General features: G+C 57.5%; 6 protein-coding genes across 6 annotated transcripts; 2 read left to right on the forward strand and 4 right to left on the reverse strand.

Annotated features, from left to right (window-relative positions):
• Nucleotides 1-196: 196 nt before the first annotated feature.
• Nucleotides 197-1,022, forward strand: BCV69DRAFT_284567 (hypothetical protein). The gene is made up of 3 exons (XM_025493090.1): nucleotides 197-371; nucleotides 470-585; nucleotides 684-1,022. The coding sequence occupies exons 1-3, from the start codon at nucleotides 228-230 to the stop codon at nucleotides 790-792; spliced, it is 369 nt and encodes a 122-aa protein (XP_025346118.1). The 5' UTR covers nucleotides 197-227; the 3' UTR covers nucleotides 793-1,022.
• BCV69DRAFT_284568 (hypothetical protein) lies at nucleotides 782-2,812 on the reverse strand. Its single transcript, XM_025493091.1, has 3 exons — nucleotides 2,398-2,812; nucleotides 1,227-2,328; nucleotides 782-1,134 (listed from the first exon to the last, which is right to left on the reverse strand). Exons 1-3 carry the CDS (start codon nucleotides 2,772-2,774, stop codon nucleotides 988-990), a joined length of 1,626 nt encoding a protein of 541 aa, XP_025346119.1. The 5' UTR covers nucleotides 2,775-2,812; the 3' UTR covers nucleotides 782-987.
• A 176-nt stretch (nucleotides 2,813-2,988) lies between these two features.
• On the forward strand, nucleotides 2,989-4,179 carry BCV69DRAFT_272875 (mannose-P-dolichol utilization defect 1 protein). The gene is made up of 3 exons (XM_025490990.1): nucleotides 2,989-3,393; nucleotides 3,498-3,900; nucleotides 3,996-4,179. The coding sequence occupies exons 1-3, from the start codon at nucleotides 3,039-3,041 to the stop codon at nucleotides 4,075-4,077; spliced, it is 840 nt and encodes a 279-aa protein (XP_025346120.1). The 5' UTR covers nucleotides 2,989-3,038; the 3' UTR covers nucleotides 4,078-4,179.
• Nucleotides 4,138-7,105, reverse strand: BCV69DRAFT_284570 (hypothetical protein). The gene is made up of 3 exons (XM_025493092.1): nucleotides 6,049-7,105; nucleotides 5,559-5,972; nucleotides 4,138-5,466 (listed from the first exon to the last, which is right to left on the reverse strand). Exons 1-3 carry the CDS (start codon nucleotides 7,005-7,007, stop codon nucleotides 4,368-4,370), a joined length of 2,472 nt encoding a protein of 823 aa, XP_025346121.1. The 5' UTR covers nucleotides 7,008-7,105; the 3' UTR covers nucleotides 4,138-4,367.
• A 104-nt stretch (nucleotides 7,106-7,209) lies between these two features.
• Nucleotides 7,210-19,532, reverse strand: BCV69DRAFT_54193 (hypothetical protein). The gene is made up of 2 exons (XM_025495361.1): nucleotides 18,831-19,532; nucleotides 7,210-18,455 (listed from the first exon to the last, which is right to left on the reverse strand). Exons 1-2 carry the CDS (start codon nucleotides 19,417-19,419, stop codon nucleotides 7,324-7,326), a joined length of 11,721 nt encoding a protein of 3,906 aa, XP_025346122.1. The 5' UTR covers nucleotides 19,420-19,532; the 3' UTR covers nucleotides 7,210-7,323.
• Nucleotides 19,533-20,435, reverse strand: BCV69DRAFT_54192 (hypothetical protein). The gene has a single exon (XM_025495360.1). It carries the CDS (start codon nucleotides 20,222-20,224, stop codon nucleotides 19,646-19,648), a length of 579 nt encoding a protein of 192 aa, XP_025346123.1. The 5' UTR covers nucleotides 20,225-20,435; the 3' UTR covers nucleotides 19,533-19,645.
• Between the last annotated feature and the right edge of the window lie 87 nt (nucleotides 20,436-20,522).

Here is a 20,522-nt window from a genome sequence, read left to right on the forward strand (position 1 = left end):
TGAGCAGAGGAGAGCAGAGTATTATTATTAGCTGACAGGCCTCGACCCATCCTCGCTCCGCCCGCCACACTCTGCCTTTGCCAAAAACCGGAGCCGGAAGCAAGACGTCGAGGACGCCCCTCCGCCTGTCGCTCCGCCCGTCCCCTCGTCATTAGCAACCCGAGAGCATATCGGACCATTCCCTTTCCCTCCTTCACCGCCTCTCCCTCTCAAACTCACCACCCATCATGCTGCAACTCGCACAATCATCCTCTTCACGAGCAGTCGCAAGGCTCGCTACTGCTCCCCTGCGCACGGCAGGTCAGCGTAGGCTAGCCTCTGGCGGTGGAAGCAACTATAACCAGCCTTCTGGATTCCTGTTTGGAGAGAAGGTGAGCGAGCAGCCAGGAAAGCAATGTGGTGCTACTTTCATCGTCGAAGCTCACTGACGCTCGAGATCCCTTTTTCTATGGTGATCGTCTTCGTCCAGCCCCTCCCCAAGGGTCAGAAGCGCGAAAAGGAGGACTGGGAGAACATCTGGTACTGGGGAATGGGTGGTGGATTGGTATTCATGACAATCGGCTACCTCTACAAGCCTGACACCAGGTGAGTCCTCACATCCCCAATGTCACCTCTATTGAGACACTTCCAGCAGTCTACTCAGTCGCTAAGCCCTCCTCCTCCATTCCCCCTTTCCCTCCTAGCATCCAATCATGGGCCATGCCCGAGGCAAAGAAGAACCTAGAGGCATCGGGCAAGACGTGGAAGTACGTGCCTTCGAAGAACTCTGATTACTACGGAAAGGAGACATAGAGCGAAGGCATACTGAAGAGAGGAAAGGCAGGGAAGATGTGTACAATGCGACGCAGGCAGGCTCAGAGTCGTTCGTAGCAAGGAGAGAATGCAATGCCAGATCAAGATACACCGAAGAACTCATCGCACAGTTCTGGAGACAGATCATGATTGATGGCGATAAGTGATGGTATTACTCTGCGTCTCTCGTTCCCCTCAGGCTGTTCTGCCCTTGGCCTTAAACCTCTCCAGACCAGCCAGCATCGAGGCTGCTCGATTTCTAGCCTCGCGCAGTCCTTCCTGCTCAGCCAAGCGGTAAGCTCTCTGTAGGTAGTTGCGAGCTGCACAGTCGTCCTTTGCCAGCTATGGAAGCGAAGGAGGGTGAGGGCGCTTGTGGTCAGATAACAAGCATCGAAAGTGAAGTCTCTTCGGGCGGTTTAAGCCGGCCTACTCACCTGCGATAGGGACCCCAGATTGACCAACAGAGTCACTTCGGCCCTGATGCACTCTCTCCTCACTTCCTCGGTCCGTGCCTCCTGCTCTGTGCCCACAATCTCCTTCGCCTTGCCCACTGTAGGCGCTACTGTCCCTTCATCAGCCCCACTCTGACCCTGACTTTGACCCAAACCCCATCCGACTTTAGCATTCGTCGACTGTACTAGAGCCAGTCCCTTCTTGGCCCACTGCAATGCCTGCTTCTCCTTGCCTCCAGCAGCCGCCGTGGCTTTAGCAGACTCCTCATCGTCTGGCTTCTCGCCTTCGAGGAAGAGCTGGCTGAGGTTGTTCATCACCACTGCCGCGCGACAGCGATCCGAGACGGTGATCTTCTCCTGGGGTTTCCGGGCCTTGGCAGAGGAGGTGGGGATGAGGATCTCCAGGGCCTGCAGGTAGAGGGGTACGGCGTACTCTGTGCGACCTTCGCGGGCGTAGAAACTGCCAAGGGATTCAACGGAGCCGAGGAGATCCGTCTGGCTCACCCAAGGTGGCAGATCTAGCTCGGCGAGAGAGACCGAGTCGGTCTGACTGACGTCTTTGCTTAGGGGCTCAGCGCCTGGGCGAGAAGCGGCAGATGTGGCAGCAGCGGCCTGCTGAACCTCTTGTGGGACGGAGAGGCGCAGCAGCTCTTCGACACTCCAGACGAGGTGAGTCTCTGCTGCCTCTCGGGCGGCTCGCTTGTTGGGCAGAGGGGGAGGAGGGCCAATTTCTTCTGCATCAGCGTCGCCTAGAGGCAGTGCATGTAGAGCCCTCTCGGCGGCTGTTCCTATTAGATCGCTCCCGCTGCTCCTCTCGGGGCCAACGACGGCGATCTGCAAGGCCACCTCTCCTAGTTTCTGAGAGATGGCTACGGCTCGTGCTCGCTCCACGCCTGGTCTGCCCTCCACGCTTCCTTGCGAGGTCCAGCATGACTCGAAGGCTTCCTTGTAGGCAATGTATGCCTTATCGAGCTGACCGGCCTCTTCCAGCATAGAGGCGAGTGCAATGCTGATTCCGGTCACCTTGAGAAGAGGAGAGGGCGCTAGGAGCTCGGGCGACAGTATCTGAGCGGTTGCCAGAGCGCTGCAAGAACAAAAGATTGCAAAGGTAAGCAGGCCACAAGAGCACTCGTTCTACCTGTAGATGACTTACGTTCTGAACCTCTTTTCAGCCTTTTTCACATCTCCGGAGTTTCTGAGCTTGACAGCTGCTCTAAGGTCATCGCGCAATTGTGGCGGCCATGTCTCAAATGCGGTAAAGTAGCGATAGAGGCCATAGGAGGTGGCTGCGATCCCCGCTACTGTAAGGAGTAGGAAAGTGGTGCCTACACGAGGTGTGTTGCCGCCCTTGTGTCCTTTGGGTGGTGCAGGTGGGACGAATTTGCTGGACGAGGCGGAGGAAGAAGAAGCAGCTGTGGATGTAGAATTGAAGCGCTGGGAGACCGGCGGAAGGGTCCGTTGCACAGTGCTGACTCTTGCTGAAGCCAGCAGCGTCGTCGAACGTAGCAGTCCTCTTGTCGGTATTGACATTGCGATATAGATGATGCTGGCAATGGTATCGATGGGAGGCACACATTTGCGGAAAGGATCCATTGGATGCTTCTCCCTTCTCTTGTCAGATTCTGTGCGTGGCTTGGCCTTGACTTCTCCACATGGCTTCTGCCCAGCATCGATCACCAAACACGACGCAGAGACAGCGGAAAGCACACAAACACATTCACAGCACAGCTTCATCCGCAAAATACTCACCATCTTCCTCCATCTTCTGAGCCTCACACAGTCCATCCTCCAACCATGACAGCTGCACTTCAGAGCGTCACTCACAACCTCCCCGGGTTCATCCGGGATCCAGCCATTGCCCTCATCGGCCAAGAGTGCTACACCACCCTAGTCTACAATGTCGACCTCTCCTCGCAGCGTTGTATCCGTCTCTTCATCTCAAAGGGACTCGGATTAGGCATCGTCGTCTTTGGAAGTATCATGAAGTTACCACAGATGATCAAGATTATCAATGCTCAGTCGGCAAAGGGAATCTCGCTTACCATGTATGCTCTAGAGGTGTGGGCGTACACCGTCAGCCTCATCTACGCCTATAGGTCAAAGCTGCCCTTTAGTACCTATGGAGAAAATGCTAGCTTGACGCTGCAGAGTAAGTGTAGCGCGATCATGTCATAGGCATCAAGGTCACGTTGTGCTCGGCAGCTGAAACCAAGCTATCCACCATCTCACCCTTCCCATCACTACCACCCACAGACATGCTCATCACCCTCCTTATCATCTACTACTCTCCCTCCGCCTCCCGCCCAATCACAGGCGGAGGGGCCATCCGTACTTCTTCCTCCTCCACTTCCTCTCGAGTGGTACCCCTCACTCTCGCAACCCTAAGCATGATCTCCCTAACCCTCTTCCTCCTCACTCCGTCCTTTTGCTCTTCATCCCTCCTGACCCTCCTGCAGGGGACAACCATTCCCGTCTCCCTCCTGAGCAAGATTCCTCAGATTCTGGAGTTGAACAGGGAAAAGGCAACGGGAAATCTCAGCGCAATCGTGGTGTTCGCACAGCTGCTTGGGACGGTAGCTAGAGTCTTTACCACGGCGACGGAGACGGATGATCTACTCCTCCTGGCCGGGTTTGCAGGAGCGACCGTTTTTAATGGGTGAGCAGAGTGAGACAGAAGGGCGCCTAGCGGAAAAGGGAGGCTGACAGTCCTCTTCCCTGCATCCTGTCCCTCACCTACTTCTGTCCACTTAGCATCATCGCAGCGCAGTACATCATGTACTGGAATGGGGACAAGGCGGCCTACAAGTCGCCTGGTGGGAAGAGGCTGGATTGAGCAGCAGGATTGAGCAGCATAGAGGCAAAGGGAGGGACCGGGAAGAATTGTCGCCGCAACCGTGAAATAGAGAAGCTTTGCAAGGAGCTTTACGCGAGAGGGAATGAATGGAGGGAAAAGGGCAGGGCAGGGCAGGGCAGGGTCAGGCTGAACTACTTTCGTTGAGCTGGGGATGGAGAAGATGTTCGTCTAACGGAGTCTTTGTTGAATTATGGTATGGATAACGCATGGTCAATGAAGACAATCGTCATTGTATGCCTTTCACCGACGTATGTGAGGATCGCTCAAGATCACTTTTTCCTCGCTGCACCACGCTGCCGCTTCGCAGCTCGAGTGGCAGCAGCAGCCTCCGCATCTGCTCGGGCAACGACCGCAGCCACTGTAGTCTCCTCACCGTCCTCCTGTCCAGCCTGCTGTATAGCCCTGCTTCCACCTGCAGAAGGCTCTCCTTCTGCTTCTCCTTCTGTTCCTGTCTCTGCTCCCGCATTGGCGGAGATGGCAGGGTCTTCCAGTGTCGTTGTGGCACCGCTCCTGCCCCCTCTCCTTCCCTTGGCGCCTGCTGCTGCCCCGACTCTTCGGCCGCCCCGTCTGGCAGGAGTGGGTGGGCTGCCTCTGCCAGAGGAAGCAGGAGACATACGACGTTGACCCTCTGGCGACCCCGAGGTACGTCCTATAGCCGCAGAGGAAGGAGAGACCTCCCCTCCCCTCACAGGGCTGAGCTCACGCTCCTCGCTCCCTTCTTGTTGAAGGCCTCTCTGCTCCTCTTCCCTATCCAAATCCAGCAAAGCCCTCTCCCTCATCCTTGCCCTCTCCTTCATCTTTACCCTCTTCTCATCATTGCGTCGCACCTCATCCCTCGTCTCGCCTTCGTCCTTTGGGACGCCAAATTCCACAAGGTGGTGGAAGCGCTGACCCACGGCCGACTTGATCCTCTCTAGAGCATCACTGCTGTACCAACCCGTCTCTGGATGTGGCGAGTCCAGAAGGTCGGCAGGACCAGAAGCATTGATAAAGGGTAAGGCGACAGGATCGGAGATGTCAATGAGCTGGAAGGAACTTTGCAGACGATGGAATTCTTGGCCGTTGAATCTGTGCGTGCGAAGAGGTCCCGACTCTTCTTGCTTGATATTCGCTGTACTTTGGTCGGCGGCAGCAGCAGCGGCGCCTCCTGACCCAGATGCGTCGTCGTCCATGCGATCATCTTCCCTGTCAGCAGAGGCAGGCACAACCGCAGCGTTATCGTCGCCTTCTTGCTCGTCTCGAGCTTGAGCCCTGCGCACCGCCTTTGCTCCTGCTCCACTCAAGTGGGCCCCGCCATACGCAGCGCTGAATTGCCCACGGCCTCGGTCAGATCGATTGAGGTTGGCCTGAAAGGTGAGTTTTTGATAGCTGTAGGCGGGGAACGGGTGATAGCGACGAAGTTGTCAGTGATACTGTCCACCGATGTGACCTTTTGCATTCTTCCCTCCTTGCCGACTCACATTCTTGACTCGGAGCTGTCCCGCACATCATATCCGAATCTAACCAGAGTATCTTTCCAAGCGCCATCCGTAATTGTGTAGGCCACAAGGGATAGATACTCCTTCGAGTAGTTGACAAATGTCCTCTCCTCATCGCTGGCCAATTGGTTCAGCAGAGCCACTCGCGTCCAGACGGGTCTCTCTTCCATGAGGTTTCGGAGCCTCAGCAGCATTTGCTGATTGCAAGTGGCCTCTTTGCTCAATGCAGGTTTGGGTGGAGCTTTCGGAATCGGCGCTCTAGAGTAGACTGACCAGGGTATGGGAGCAATACCTTGCCATCTGTTGGCATTGGACCATCGCTCAGCCGTCATCACACTACCATCTGGCAGGCGCCTCTCGTAAGGCTGCTTGCTGGAAGAAGCTGGCTGGCGATAGCTGAGGAGGCGGTGCATACGTAGGGGAAAAGGGTCAGCCGCTGTAAGTCTCCGAACTGACCTAGCAGGCTACTCACGTGTAGTGAACGGGGATCTCGATGCTGGAGAATCGAGGGGGAGGCGGCAGCCTTAGGTTGCTACGCATAAACTTCTCTCCCGTACTCTCGTCGACTACACCAATCTGATAGTCTTCCTTCTCTTCAGGCATGATGAACGATCGGAGCGAGGATACATCCATACGAGCCATAGCGTCGTGCACTGCCAGTAGTCCCCCTCGCTCTACCTCGCGCTTGGCCACACTGTGTGTTGTTTCGAATGACTCTGGAGCAGCAGTATCCTCTGGACCATCCCCGTTTGCCATGACCTCGTCTTGCCCAGCCTCGGACAGGGGGGCAGGAGAGGGAGTTGCACTCTTTTTGCGTAGTGCAGCAGGTACATCGATCAAAGGCTCCTCTTGCTCTCGACCAGGCCCAGCAAGATCTGGCTCATAAGCAAAATCTGCCATCTTCCTCCACCTCGCCGTGAGCTTAGCCAGCCCGAGCGCTTCGATGCTGTACTCTTTGACTTCCTCTTGAGCCGGTCCTCTACTGGTCTCTGTGCTTGTGCCATCAGGGGCCGCGCTACCTGCTTTCCTCTTCTTGCGCCAGACTCTTCTCCTGACTACAGCAACTATATCGTGCGTGTTCACCAATACTCCCACAAGTGGATGCCGATAGACCTCTGTAGTGGTCCTCTCTGCGCCGGTTCCTCCTCCGGCGCCAGTGCCCAACCTACACTCTATGACCTGACCATTATGGCTCACCAGCCGTCCCAGGTGAGCCAGCGTTGAGCCCACATTGGCATACGGAGGCTGATTTGGGGAGAGAGTTTCGAGCGCAGTGTGGAGTGCGGGGACAGTTGAGTCGACGATGCCTGGGTATTCGAGGTGGAGAAAGGTGGTGCGGGGTAGCTCTTGGATGGGAGCCAGGGCCGGGCCGGGGTTGGTAGGGCTGGCGCGTCGTGCGTCAGCTGGGGGCGAAGGAGACAGAGGTGGCATCCAACTGGTAGTCGAGGGCCGCGAAGAAGGACCCGCCTCGCTGTCTACCTCCATTAGTGGAGTCTCGACTGGCCACAATGCTGAATGATGGTACAGTACGCAACCACGTCAACTCTGGTCTCTCGCCTTCTCCACCACTTCCGACGCGCCTCTGTGGCTCTTTCCGCTTCCTGCCGTGCACGTCCGTCTGATCCTCGTAATTAGAGAAAGTGTTCATCAAATTCGAAACGTCTCAGAATGGTGCTACGGACAAGAAAATAAATGTAGGGGGACACACGCCCCCCCCTTGGCGGTGTCGCCGTCGCATACTACTGTGCTACAATTGGGGTGTCGCATCCCTGTCAACGGGAGCCTGTACCGCATCTTCGTCCCTTGACCCTGTCCTACCACGCCCTCCCTCCGCTGCCAAGGTAATGGTACTGAGCTTGCTCGCCAGCGCATCTGCATCCTTTCCAAGCTCATCCTGCTCGTCCTCTTCGCCCTCGGTATCCGTCATAAGAGCAGACTGCTTGTCGTCGAAGTAGCCGCCCAGCGGAACCCCGTCCGATCCTGAGCCTGGAGTGGAAGTGTTGGTCCGACCAGAGGCACTTCGCACCTTCTGCCACATCCGTGGTCGACCCAGACCGCCCTGACTCGTTCGAGCTCGCTGCCTGGCACCACTGAAGCTGCCAGCGCTGGGCAAGATCTCTGTGCCGCTGCCTCCTGCACCACCCAGAGCTCCGCTGAGCAAGAGAGCATGATGGGTAAGAATCGCAGGCATCAACCCTCTCACCTCTGCCGTGTCGATGGGCTTGGTCATACAGCCATCGAAGACGCTTCCTGTGACATCCAGAGGCTCCTCCTTGTCGTAGGGCGTCAAGGCCAGGATCGGCGTCTGCGAATTGGCATTGCGTGTAGACTTGATCATCCGGGCTACATCCGAGCCATTGACAATGGGCAATGTCAAATCAATGAACAGGACAGCGTAGATGGTATCCGCCATGGCCAACCGGACCGCGTCTGCGCCGTTTCTGACAGTTGTACACTTGCAGCCCATCTTGTTGAGCACCTGGCACAACATCCTCTGCGAGATGGGATTGTCTTCGGCCACCAGACATTCCGGCACGGCAGGCACAATCTCCTTTGCGAGCACGCTGCCATCGGCTGCTGTCGGCGCAGAAGCAGGTTGACTTTCGCCCAGCAAGAGTTGCTCCGCGTTCTCGTCGACCAGTGAGTGTCGCGGCTTCCACGATCCAGAGCCACCAAGGTGAGACGAGTAAGCGGAAGATCGATGCTCCGTAGTGCTCAGAGAGGCTGTCCTCAGCCGTGAGGGTAATGAGGTCTTTCTCATCGTGTTCTGAGCATCGTCCTCGGCAAGCTGAGATCGCTTTCGCTCCATGACAGTGGTGACGAAGGTGCCAGTGCCGGCAGGTGAGCCACTGCCGGACCCACTACCACTACCGCTGCTCATGTCTGAGGCTCGAGGCTTATGCCGTAGTGAAGAAGAGGCACTGAGAGAGACAGGAGCGGGCGAGGTGGGCTGACGTGTCCGCAATTGGCCCGAACTCTGAGTCGACACAGACAAGGCTGGTGATGGCGGTCTTGCAGCTTGCGCCTGGGAGAAACCAGCACGAGCTGCATTCGCAGCAGCAAGCTTGGCTGACAGACTGCGATTGCGGCTCTGCAGCGCAGCAGCAGACGATGACTGTCCGTGCTGCCATTGCTGGATGGGCTGATGTTGCTGCTGGGCATGCTGCTCCTCCCTCTGCTGAGCAGCTAATTGTTGACTGAGAAGCTGCTCATCACGCATCTTGCGAATGACCTCGTCGTTGGCCTGCTTGAGTACCGACAAATTCTTGTAGCTAAAAGATCCGAAGTCATCGGCTATCGATTGCTCAACACGTTCGGTGCGGGTGCGATCCAGACGATTGCGGATCGTCAATCGACTTGGCGTGCGATTGGGTTCCAGAAGCCGCTTGTTCTCAATTGCCTGGGCGAAGGCGGTCACGCTTGGAGCTGTAGCCGCGAATTCGTGGACGAAGTCTTGTTGCATCGCTCCTCGCAAGTCAAAGTAGTCGGTCGACTCAGGATCAGAGATCTGCGGAACAAAGGGTCCCTCTTTGCTGACAATGTCCTGCCAGTCGATTCCTTCGAAGAATGGATGAGCCTTGATCTCTTCCATACCGCGGGAGCCCAATCTCTCCTTCGGATCGGTACACATCAGGCGCTCCATGAGGTCGCGAGCTGCTGGCGAGATGTCCATGGAGTCTTCTTCCCAATCGATGTTGCGGGACAGGATGTTGTCGAACACCAAGTTGGGCGTCTCTGCATGGAAGGGAGGGTAGCCGTAGAGGAACTCGTAGAGAATGACGCCGAGCGCCCACCAGTCTACTGCCTTGTCATCCATACCGATACCGAGAATGCTCTCAGGGGCGAGGTAATCGGGCGTGCCAACGATCTTCTTGACCTGCTGATGCTGGTTGCCCGATCCGCCGGAATTGGCAGAGTGTGGGCCCGAGGGACTCAGTTGGTCGAGGAGCATGTGCTGACCAAAAGGTGTCCCGGGACTCTCGGCATGAGACGTGGCCATAGCAATCGGCTGAGGCTTGCCCATCACTCCAGGTGCTCCTGTGGCGAGGTCCGATCCACTCGACTCGCTGCTGACAATGCGGCCCAATGCCCCGTGGGTCGGAGCGACAAAGAAAGCTTGGTTCTGTCCTAGCCCTCCGGATCCCGGCGTCATCGGCGAAGACCCGAGAGACGAGTCCGTCCAGGCATTCGTGTTGCTACGCGTGGATGCCGATCGCATCAGACCTGGTCCAGACGTGCCAACGGATGAGCCAAAAGAGTCAGATTTGTTGTGACCCGTCCCGGAGGTGGAGAAAGGGGGTTTGCCTGCCGTAGTCGATGTGACCGCCGTAGCCGGTCTCGTCTGACGTCCCAGCAGACCAATCTTCGACAGACCAAAGTCCGTGACTTTCAGATGGCCTTTCTGGTCGATTAAGAGATTGTCAGGTTTCAAATCTCGATGGACGACGTTCTGGGCGTGTAATTGCTCCAGACCATTCACGACTTCGGCGAGATACTGCTTCGCCCATTGCTCGTCGAGACCTCCGAGCATCTTGACAAGCGAAGCGCAGTCTCCGCCAGGCAGATACTCCATGACCAAGTAAAGATACTCCTTGCTCTGGAAAGTGAAGTAGAGCTTGACCACGAAGGGCGATTGCGTCTGAGTCATCAAGATCATTCGCTCAGCTTTAACATTCGTGATTTGGTTCTTCGCGATCATATCGGACTTCTTCAAGACTTTGATGGCATAGTAGTCCCCGGTTGTCCTCTTCTTGGCCAAGAAGACGGAGCCGAATGCGCCTTTACTGATCGGCTTGAGGATGTCGAAGTCCTTTATAGACGAGGCTGTAGGACGTGATGATGGAGCAGCCGGAGGCAAGCGAGGTGACATGGCAGCGTGACTACCGCCCATCGAAGGGCGATGAGTCGAGACACGTCGCATCGAAGACCCATAGCTCATGCCGTGAGATTGGCCACCAAAGCCATCAGAGGGCGATTGTCTTGGTGACAGCGGTGGAGTATAGAGCATGTTGCCGGCACGGCTAGGGTCGATGCTAGACTGCCGGCGTGAGCGAGACCGCGATCTAGTCCTTCTCATGTTGGAGAGCACAGCCTGTTGCGCTACAACAGACGGTGGGCCTTTGATCACTGACTCCTCACCCAGAGTCGATATCGTCAGATCTCCTCGAGGGCGCGACGGCGGATGCAAGGCTGCTATGCCGCCACTTCTAGGAATGGGAATGCCGGTTGTATCATGACTGCCCGTCGGTGGGTCTGGAGAAGTGACTGACCCGCCCATATGGCCTTCGACGCCAGGGATCTCGTCAAAGTCGTCAACATCAGCTCCAAAGTTCCGAGCCGAGAGGGGCCCTGAAGGTGGCACGGCGACCGTCTCGGCGTCGTCTCGGTCGTCTCTCTCCAACAAGATTGCAGACGTCTCGGCAGCATCCTCTTCGTCTTGCTCGGCTTCGGTCTTTTCCTTGATTGACGTCTCGCCAGTTTCTGACACTACGGAAAGCTCTGCTGGAATAGGCGCGTCTGGGAGCTGATGGGATACTCCAGCATCCGAGGTGTTCGAGGCTTCACTTCCCGACAAGCCTTCGTCGTCTTGGCTCGTGGATCCGATAGATTCATCATTGTCCTGTGCTACAGCGGCCAGAGCAGCGTCGACTCTCTCTTCCCACTCTAGCCTGACAGTCTCGACGTACACAATCGTGTTCAGAGTCCGGTTGACAACGCTGAGCTTGTTGCGCGTTGCACTCATCACATCAGCCATGAGAACTTCTAGGGCAGGGTCTTCAATCGAAGGCGGCAACCAATTGCGTACCTGGACAATTCTGTTCTCCGAAGTAGGAGAAAGCAAGCGCTGCTTGTCTACAGTCTGTGCTAAATCGTCTTCCTTGATCGTTGGCGTCGAGATCTCCCTGGCAGTCTGTAGGATCTCGAGAGCTGCTTCGAGAGCTCGAAGGTGGGATTTGCGGACGGCACTCGGGGGCGGCGGACGAGGCGAAAGAAGTTTGAGATGCTCAATCGCAGAGGGTGGCTCATTGGAAGGCGCTGGGGTGGTCAAGAGAGCCCCGCGATACTCCGCAGGCGGCTCCGTTCCAGTCGTGTCGTCAAGGCGAGCGAGGATGGCTCGGATCGTCCGACGTAATTCAGATAGGCCTTCGTTGCATTCACCGACTTCCATCTCCAGACGATGGATCTCGTTGCAGATCTCGGAGTGCTTCTCGAAGAACCAAGTCGGCACATCACGCTCGCAGATACGACACAGTAGTGGGTCTGTGCTGATGTTAGCGGCAATGATTGCTGCAGCGGGGTCGATCTCGGCGGCTTTGTGAGGGCTAGAGGAGAGGTCGGCTTCGGGCTCGGGGCTGCCGACGGGCTTGAAAACCCACATGGTATGGGTGGGTTGGCCGTCACCTCGATCTCGCATCAGCATACCTTTGCCCTCCATTTCTTGGTACAGATTGAGAGGCTCTACAGACTCGTTGCTTTCATCGGCTGAACCTGTCATGACCAAAAGTCGGAAAGCAATCTCCACAGTATGCGATTCGTTTTGTTGCAACTGTCTCGTAGCCTCGGCGAAGGTTTCGACGTCATTTGTGGCTAGCAAATCGATGATGGGCGTGTCCAATAGCATGGCTGGGTCGGTACCGACCACTTGACGCCACGCGGGGCTGACGTAGATGACTCGTTCTTGATCCAGACTGAGCTCCATGAGAATATTGGGCGACTCTTGCTGGGCAGGTTGCTGTGTAACAGTGCTCGCTGGAATGGCGCCCTCGTCACCAGTAAGGCCAGACAGACCCAGACTGGCTGCGCCATCTGTCAGAGATCCGCGTCTGAATGCCTCGTCGTTTGCAGGAGCATGCACAGATCCGACTTGTGAGAATCGCGAACGATCGCCCTCGGAAAAGATTCGACGATCTCGAGGCTCGAGCGCTGGAGAGCTTGCAGCGCTGCTTGTGTGAGTGGACAAAGGCAACGCGATGGTACCGGCAAGGGACTGTCTAGCCCTCAACGGGCTTCCGGCCGGAGGAGCCTCTCCCTCGAGGTTTTGGTTGTAAATACCAGACTGACCGAAGCCGAAGCTGATGGGCTGGGCATCCTGCGGCTCGTCCTCATCGTCGAAGTTCCAGAAGCCCTTTTCTGCCTCCCACCACTCGACTACTCGGCTGAGCCCTGCGACAGCAAGGAGCAGCTGGACGTACCATCCACGTCCTGGCCAGTCTGGATGTTCGTCCCACGCTTGCCCAACAGTCTGCACCTGCGCAATGATCTCGGAGCAAGCTCCAGGTCTGGCCGTGAGTGCCGTGATCGGGGTGTCTGATACATCAAGAGCAAGACCCACGATGTCTTGCAAGGCCGGGATGTAAGGGTCGAGTGGCGCGTCCTCAGCAGGGAGTCGACGTGTCTTACGAGGCGGCGAGAACTGGGTCAGATCATGCCGAGTAGCTCCAAGCATGGGCGAATGAGAACGCGATGTTGGACGAGAGCTGGACACTGATCTCGAAGTGCGGTTGCGGGTCGCAAGGCTGAACGATGTCCCAGGCATCGAAGCCGAAAGAGCCAATGCCGCAGAAGACCGAGCTGGGGGAGGCGGCAGAGTGTAGCCAGAGGAAGCTGATTGGGGTCCCGATCTCCTTGGCGTTGGTGCCGCGTCGGTCGAGGGGTCCATGCCCAAGCCAGCTCGTGGCGTTTCGTCAGGATCTGCAGCTTCAGGCGGCGAAAGCAGGTCAGACTTGGGCAGCTGAGCTTCAAAGATACTCTTCTGCGACCGTTGACTAGCTGTCCTCTGCAAGCTCGCCGAGCGTCCCGTCACTCCGGACCTGTCGTCCGGTGCTCCTCGACTTTCGGTGTCGAGCTGAAGATCTTGCATTCCTGCATCGAGCATCCTCAACTCATCATCTCCCACATCTGAAGCAGTCTCGAGGGTAAAGTCCTGGCGCGCTTTCTCCTCCATGCTCGCCTCGACGAATAAATTGACGGCATTGACAATCTTTCGTAGTTCTTTGTCGCAGCTGTCCTTTGAGGCAGCGAGGCGATGACGAATGTGACGCCGCACAGACTGTATAGTGATGTCCTTTGAAGAGACGCCAGGTTGGCCTTGTAGCTGACCTTGACGACCGCTACCTGCGCTACCCGAGGCTGAGTCCGAAGTACCGCTACGTGGAAGAAGAGGTCGCCTGGGCTTCGCTTGCTGTTGCTGATCCTCAGCGAGGCTCCCAGTCCCCGAGGCCAAGGGCGAGCTCTTGCTCAAAGGAGGGCTCAACGCCCTAAATAGGGGCGAGCGAGAGCCTTCTCCCCGACTGCCGTTGGAAGAAACGCCACAAGAAGGAGAGAATCTTCTGATATCGGAAGCAGCACCGACCGTTGGCGAGGTACTGGTTGGCGCGCCAGAGTGATCCAAAGAGAGTGGTGCAGGTGGCTCTCTCGTTCGCCTAGCTATCGATGTGCGTGAGCTTCCTCGAGAAGATGCCGCAGTGGAGCTCTCCCTACCTCTCTCCTCTGAGGTCGCAGTATCTGTAGATTCACGCGCCATCGACGGGATCTGACTCGCACTCTCCGCTCGCGGATTTGGAAACCTGGGCTCAGGCTTCATGAGCAACGGTGACGATGAGGCTCCTCGAAGCACAGGCCTCTGGGACTTGCTAGCAGGGGTATGAGCGGTCGCTGAGGCTCCCGGTCTGGAAGGCAGGCGCATCTTGATGTCATCCGGAATCTGAGTCTCCTGGCTGGCATGTCTATGATACCCCTCCGCACGAGTCCTGATGGCTTGCCGCTCAAAAGGCCGCACTGCACCCAAGTGTCCTCCGCTGGCACTTCGGTGGTGCCCCGGCGAAGTGGGACCAGGCTGTGCAAAGTTGCTCTTGACGGCGCCCCACCATGCTTCGATCTTGCTGCCAAGGTGGCGGCGTTTCCTTGACGGACCGCCACTGCTGCCAGAAGGAATCTGGTGACCGGCATAGCTTGTCAAGCCACCGCTTGTACTGGTACTCGTCGTTCTACTCGTGACAGGGGAGAGAGACGCGTTGCGCGTACCCTGACGATTGTCCGCCTTCGAAGATGACCCTCTCCTCTCAGACATGGAAGTGACTGGTGAAAGATTGGAAGGCACGAGGCCAGAGGAGGGCCGATTGCGGTTGGCGTAAGAGGCGCTTGCGCTGCTTTCCTTAGCGCCGGCGGGTTCGGACGGCCTGCGTGGCGGACCACCAAGTCCTCGACGCAAAGCATCCGCAGAGAGAGGCGTAGCTGGGGTGGCCGAGCGGATCTCCTTGTCTTCTTCGGTTGAAGGAGGCCAAGGGGTCCGGAAAGAACGTTGATTTTGGTCACTGCCACTGTTGGACCAACTCGAGACAGAGAGGCCGCTCTCATTCGAATCATCTCTAGTAGGCACGCTTTTCCTTGTCTCCGCAATCGGGGAAGAAGTTTGAGGCGCTTTCAGATCTGAGCCCGACGCTTCTGGCGCCTTTGTTGAGGACATGCCTGGGTCGCCTTGCTCCTCTTGCTCGGTCCTTAACTTTGCCTCCTTCATCTTCCGATACTCGTCGAGCCAGTCAACCCACTCGATCTCCCGAGTGCTGTCGGCATCAATGACAGCGGCGTTGATAAAGTCAGCAGCTGAGGCGTTGCTACCTCTCGGCCCTGTCAAAGAGCCTGGAAGACCAACGACAGTCCCTCTTCTGCCCAAAGCCAGACTGCCTGAGTAAGAATGATCCTGCTCCTCTGACGAATTGGAGTCCGCATCATCATCTCCAGTACCGCCTTTGCCTCCTTTAAGTGCATTGGACGACCGCCACTTCTGCATCTTTGCTGTACGGCTCTGCACAATAAAGCGGGCGTAATCGTCTGTGCCAGTCACCTTGGGGAAGTCCGGATCGCCTGGTGTCAGCAGGGCCGACTGACCTGGCAGAGCACCAGAGGCGAAGGACATACGTCCGTGCGACCTGGGGCCCTGCTGTCGAGATGCCTCGTCACTGGGCAGAGCTGGGTCTGTAGCTTCAGATGTAGTATTGGCAGCAGAGCCCGACCCGGAAGGCAACATCGAGGTGTCATGGCTGAAGTTTCCGATCCCGCCTTCCAACCTCCGTTGAAGCTCTCCCGGCCCAAAAGACCGGCGGTCTGCAGCATTGCGTATAGGGAGCAACCTGTTTGACTGACTGGGCGACACAGAGAGCAACGGAGCGTATGCGCTGCCCGATGATGCGCTCGCTCTGGCCTTCCTAGTATTGGTAGACCGAATGGCCATAGCAGTAGCGAAGGCCGAACCGCCACCAAGGGACATCGATAAGCCAGCGGCAGGTGATTCAGAAGACAGGTCTCGATCGCTAACGTCTCGTGACATGTGTCGAGCTGAGGTCAGGGGAGCAAGGATACCACGGCTCGCCTCAGAGCTTGCGGATGGCAGTGCAGGAACCATGCTGTCAGAGTAAGGTATCACAGGCGAGACGCTTGCAGATGACGCTGCCGAGGCTCCGCGACCGGACCCGCGGCCACCGAAAGAATGTCTTGGAGATGGCCGGGGACTTGCAGAGGGCGTAGCGGGTAGCAGCGGGCTGGCTTCTCTAAGTGGCTGCCCGTGAACTCCTATGCCTAATCCATGACTTAGGGCTTCATGCTGTGCAAGGGGCGATTGCGGTTGTGAGGATGCGGAAGCTGATGACATCGCAGAGATAGACTGGCTCAAGCGATGGCTGCCGCTGCCCATCGCGTGTTGTGACTGGTATTGTGTCCCAGAATGTTGATGAGCCGTGAAGAGATCTCCGGCGAGCCGTACAGACGCTGGCACTCTCTGAAGCCGTATTGCGTCACCAAGTCCTTGTGACATACGCGCAGAAGAACCTCCAGCCAAACTCGGGAGACTGGAACGTGGGCTATGAGAAGGAGAGCTAGCGACCGTTTGACTTCTTGTTCTCGAGCGCGTGTAGTCTCCCGAGGTGTCTATGGGAGGCAAGCGCTGATCGGTCGCGGAAGACGGAGACAGCGATGACACCGGCGAGCCAACCTCGTCTGCATCAACAGCCGTTCCTTGACGACTCCCAGAGTCTTCCGCATCTTCACGCCCTGCACTGCCCGAAGTAGTCACTGCTCGCTTCCGCGAGGACGTCGAAGGCACCACCATTGACGGATAGGTATTGGCAAGGGCTCGAGTATCCGGCTGAACATTGAGCAGACCGTAGGGCTTCCTTGACGCTTTGGCAAATCCTGCAGGCGTGGCAGGGAGCGAGGAGGTAGCGGAAGAACTTGACAATGGTAGCGTGCTAGAAGATGCGGTGGATGGATTGCCTTTGCCTCCCGCAGAGGTGCTGATGGCGTCGTAGTAGTTGGATGACGACGCGGATTCACCCATAGGAGTGCCAGGAATGCTCGCATCTCCGGCTCGAATAGCTGCTACGAGATTAGGATCTACTCCGTCCGGACCTCCAATGGGCGACGAGCCTGCGCCATCTGCACCCAGAAGAGCTCCGCCCAGAGACCTTGCCCGCCGATGTCCGGCTCCTGCGATAGCTGCTGCGCTTGACTTGCGCCGGCGAGCTGTCGTGGCACTGACGGCTCGATTTTCTACGGCAACCATAGCTGGTCCGGCCGCTCTTAGCTCATCAGCATCCCAAGCAAGAGATGAGGATCTACTCAGGTGAGGCTGTATCTCCGGAGCTGACAACCGTGGGCTCTCGACTGAAGATGCACCGCTCGCAGATCGCGCCCACCCCGGCGAGCCACTTCCCTCGCTGCCTTCAAAGTCTCCCCTTCCTCTGATCGGGAGAGCTCGCATCGAGGCGTAGAACGTGCCCTCATCTGGACTCGTTGAGGCAGAGGCCAGAGTCGCAGAGTTGGTAGATGAGACAGAGGAGCCATGTCGTCGAGGTATGCTCAGAGGTGGCCCCATGGACGATGTTGAGCCTCGACCCGAGCTGATGACTCTTGAGACCTGGCCTGTCTTTGGCTGAGCCTCTATGCTACCGTGCCTCCTTTGGAAAGAGACATCATTGCGCGTACGTCTGATTGAAGCATTTGAAGAGCCGCTGCTAGCTCTACGATCATCAGGAAGGGACCCTCGATGCCGTTGCTGAACAAAATGTAGCTGTTGGTCGCCCCTTGATCCTGCTGAGGTTGCCTCTGGGCTGGATGGGTCCTGCTGCTTCCAGGGAGACATGGAAGTACGGCTTGAGGGCGAGGACTGCTGCTGCTGTTGCTGGAGAGCAGTGCCTAAGCTCGATAGCGAGGCTTCCACCTGCTTGGGAGAGTCTCCGGCTGATTCCCTTCGGCCGACGGGATCCGACGCCATAGGCGACGAATCTGGGGCAGATGCCTGCTGATCGAGGTCGAGATCCTCTGCCGCGTCTCCAGTAACAGTCAAAGCATGAGCTAGCGGGCTGGAGAAGGACGGTGTGGTATCGAATGGACTTCTGGCGAGCTTGGAAGCGGATGAGGCTGCAGCAGATCCAGTATATTGAGCTGGCCTGCCCAGGCCCGGAACCCCAAGCGATGTGGTAGTAGAGTCTGTAGGTAGGAGAGTAGTCGCTGATGACGTAGACGAAGAGGAGGAGGTAGCAGTAGAAGCTGAAGGTGATGGGCTGACAAAACTTGGCGAATGTTGCGAAGACCGCCGGGGCACAGGCTGCTCGTAGGCTGTCGAAGCTCCTGTGGGAGAGGAGTAAACCGATCGAGAGGCCCTGGCGCTGGCGAAAGGATCGATGAAGGATGAGGGCGGTGGCCGAGACGGCGCGACAGCAGCGTCTATGCTTTGCTGGGATGGCGACTCTTGCTCTTCGTGGACGTCCTCGAGTCGTCCTGAGCCAGGAACACTCAGCGGGGTCAATTGAGAGGCAGGAGCTACCTCGCCCTTCAAATCGTATACCCCGGCGGCAGACGATCCAAGACGTGTGGATCGAGAGACTGCAGTGCACAGACGGACGAAGTGAGGGGGATGTCAGATGGTCGCGACAGCAGGGGAGACGCGATGGAGAGCGGGTAGGAGATGTGAGTGTGGGATCGACACCAGATGGGAACGAGCGGCTAAGATGGCGACGAGGGGGTGAGCTGAGGCGAGGCGAGGCGAGGCGGTGGGTCATGGCCCACAGGCAGGGGGTGCGTGAGCAGCCTGGCCTCGCCCACGGCCCGCCTGGATTTCCCCCTCCGCGTCTCCGCCTGAACCACCGGCCGCCCCGGGACCCTTACGACGGAGCTGGCCATCGGCCGGACAGCTGAGCTACGCCCACGACAGCCTCAAGATAGAAATTTGACCGGGACACCCTTCATTGAGAGACTCACCTTCCTGCTTCTGACTTCCATCGTGTGTCATCGCCGATTCCTCTCCCGGCCGCGACGCCTCTAATGGATCCACCAGGCTAATCCCACTCCCCGACGGCTTATATGCGGCCGCCAGCGCTGTCGACGATGACGATGACGGCGACGAGGAAGATGAGACTCGCTGGAAGCTGAACTCATTGGACAGAGGACTCAGCGCTTCGATCCGAGATGTACGCTGCTGCTGCTTGGCCTGACTCTCTATGTTCGCCGAAGACGATGAGCGGGCGGATGAGGAAGGCGGGGAGGAGAACGAGGCAGCAGCGATAGACGAAGGATGAGGTCTGCTGCTGCTGCTGCTGCTGCCGCCGCTATCGCTGCGAGGTTCCGTCGTGATTGGCGGTGAGGCTGAGCTCCTGGCTATTCGTGGGCTGGGAGTTTCGGCATTCCCATCGCTCGAGACTTGGTCTGACTGAGCTTGAAGAGAGCCCCGCTGGAGAGGACCCTGAGCAGTAGACGAGGGAGAGGAAGGCCCAGCGATTGCCAGGGGTGCATCTTCATCGACTCCGGCTGTAATGATGGCGTCGCCGCCCGGACCAGGAGCGGGTGACATTGGCCGTCAGGCCTCTGCACCCTCGGTTGTGTGCCAGCACAAGAGGAGTACGATGGTGGCTCAGGTGGGAGTTGGGGAGACGCAGCTGGGTGAGTCGTCTGACCCGAAGAGATGCGGGCGCAGATGCGAGTGCGATAGGCGATGATCTAGGAGAAGGAGATGTGTGATGAGTGTGAGGGGAGGGACGAGTGATGGCTGCGTACCAGCAAGCAGTCGGTCGTTGGCATCAGCGGCTGGGTATTGCTCGCCCTTGCTGCTGCTGCTGCTGCTGCTGCCAGTGGTGTGCGGGTGTGCGGCTGCCGCTCGCAGTCCTCGGCAAGGCGAATGTCTCAGGAATTATCCCGGCCGTGGATGTGCGTCTGTCGCTCTCCGCCTGCTGGCCCCCCCCGCGTGCGACCTTGGTGCCGTTCCCCCTTTTGGTAAACTGCACCTTGACCTCGCTTAAAGCGCTAAAGTGCCAATAAATAAGCATGTCTAGCTTCACACTCCTAACCACCATGACGCTTCCCACTGTCTGACCCAGCCGAACTCCAGGCATCGACACAGGCAGGCCTGTGATTGTCTGAGTGATTCCTAGAGCACCTGCTCCTGCCCTTTGCCTGCTTCTATCTCCTTGGAAGCCGTTGTTCGCTGCATCTGATTCAGTCCAGCTCGTCAGTCTCCGTGGCGCACTCCACTCGGGGCTCAGTCCAAGTGTGGCACGGCGTTGCTTGGAATAGAATTCGCGACGACAAAGAGCCCGCTTTTCCGCCCGCGTGGTATGTACATTGTAGCAACAGAATTCTAGTACCAACACCTGCTTCATTGTGCTTGCTTGACAAAGATCTTTGGTGTAAATGGACTGCCGCGGCTTCCACTTCTGTACTCGATCACTGTATCGTCATCTCTAGCCCGGCTCAGCCCCCCTCCGATACGAAGCACCTCCCAGTAGGTGTCTTGACAGCGATTCGAGAGACCTCTCGTTTGTCTTGCGTCTGAGCACGGACAGGTTGAGGAGTGAGCTCAGTACCATGGCGGGGAATGGCGCTAGGCTGGTGATCTTCGATGTCCGTGCGTGGCGCGTGGCGCGTGCCCAGTTCCGTTGTCAGTCTTCGGCATCGAAG

Source organism: Pseudomicrostroma glucosiphilum, assembly GCF_003144135.1.
Source record: "Pseudomicrostroma glucosiphilum strain MCA 4718 unplaced genomic scaffold BCV69scaffold_13, whole genome shotgun sequence".
Taxonomy (NCBI): Eukaryota; Fungi; Basidiomycota; class Exobasidiomycetes; order Microstromatales; family Microstromataceae; genus Microstroma; species Microstroma glucosiphilum.

What these genes read in the sequence shown, in the direction of transcription:
- BCV69DRAFT_284567 (XM_025493090.1), top strand. Translation starts at nt 228, where the DNA reads ATGCTGCAACTCGCACAATCATCCTCTTCACGAGCAGTCGCAAGGCTC. An exon ending in GATTCCTGTTTGGAGAGAAG is followed by an intron (nt 372 to 469) that starts GTGAGCGAGCAG and finishes GTCTTCGTCCAG; the next exon opens with CCCCTCCCCAAGGGTCAGAA. An exon ending in CTCTACAAGCCTGACACCAG is followed by an intron (nt 586 to 683) that starts GTGAGTCCTCAC and finishes TTTCCCTCCTAG; the next exon opens with CATCCAATCATGGGCCATGC.
- BCV69DRAFT_284568 (XM_025493091.1), bottom strand. Translation starts at nt 2,774, where the DNA reads ATGTCAATACCGACAAGAGGACTGCTACGTTCGACGACGCTGCTGGCT. An exon ending in GCTGAAAAGAGGTTCAGAAC is followed by an intron (nt 2,329 to 2,397) that starts GTAAGTCATCTA and finishes TTGTTCTTGCAG; the next exon opens with CGCTCTGGCAACCGCTCAGA. An exon ending in ATCTGGGGTCCCTATCGCAG is followed by an intron (nt 1,135 to 1,226) that starts GTGAGTAGGCCG and finishes TCGCTTCCATAG; the next exon opens with CTGGCAAAGGACGACTGTGC.
- BCV69DRAFT_272875 (XM_025490990.1), top strand. Translation starts at nt 3,039, where the DNA reads ATGACAGCTGCACTTCAGAGCGTCACTCACAACCTCCCCGGGTTCATC. An exon ending in TGCTAGCTTGACGCTGCAGA is followed by an intron (nt 3,394 to 3,497) that starts GTAAGTGTAGCG and finishes TACCACCCACAG; the next exon opens with ACATGCTCATCACCCTCCTT. An exon ending in GGAGCGACCGTTTTTAATGG is followed by an intron (nt 3,901 to 3,995) that starts GTGAGCAGAGTG and finishes CTGTCCACTTAG; the next exon opens with CATCATCGCAGCGCAGTACA.
- BCV69DRAFT_284570 (XM_025493092.1), bottom strand. Translation starts at nt 7,007, where the DNA reads ATGCCACCTCTGTCTCCTTCGCCCCCAGCTGACGCACGACGCGCCAGC. An exon ending in GAGATCCCCGTTCACTACAC is followed by an intron (nt 5,973 to 6,048) that starts GTGAGTAGCCTG and finishes CCGCCTCCTCAG; the next exon opens with CTATCGCCAGCCAGCTTCTT. An exon ending in GACAGCTCCGAGTCAAGAAT is followed by an intron (nt 5,467 to 5,558) that starts GTGAGTCGGCAA and finishes CCCCGCCTACAG; the next exon opens with CTATCAAAAACTCACCTTTC.
- BCV69DRAFT_54193 (XM_025495361.1), bottom strand. Translation starts at nt 19,419, where the DNA reads ATGTCACCCGCTCCTGGTCCGGGCGGCGACGCCATCATTACAGCCGGA. An exon ending in TGGAAGTCAGAAGCAGGAAG is followed by an intron (nt 18,456 to 18,830) that starts GTGAGTCTCTCA and finishes TGTGCACTGCAG; the next exon opens with TCTCTCGATCCACACGTCTT.
- BCV69DRAFT_54192 (XM_025495360.1), bottom strand. Translation starts at nt 20,224, where the DNA reads ATGAAGCAGGTGTTGGTACTAGAATTCTGTTGCTACAATGTACATACC.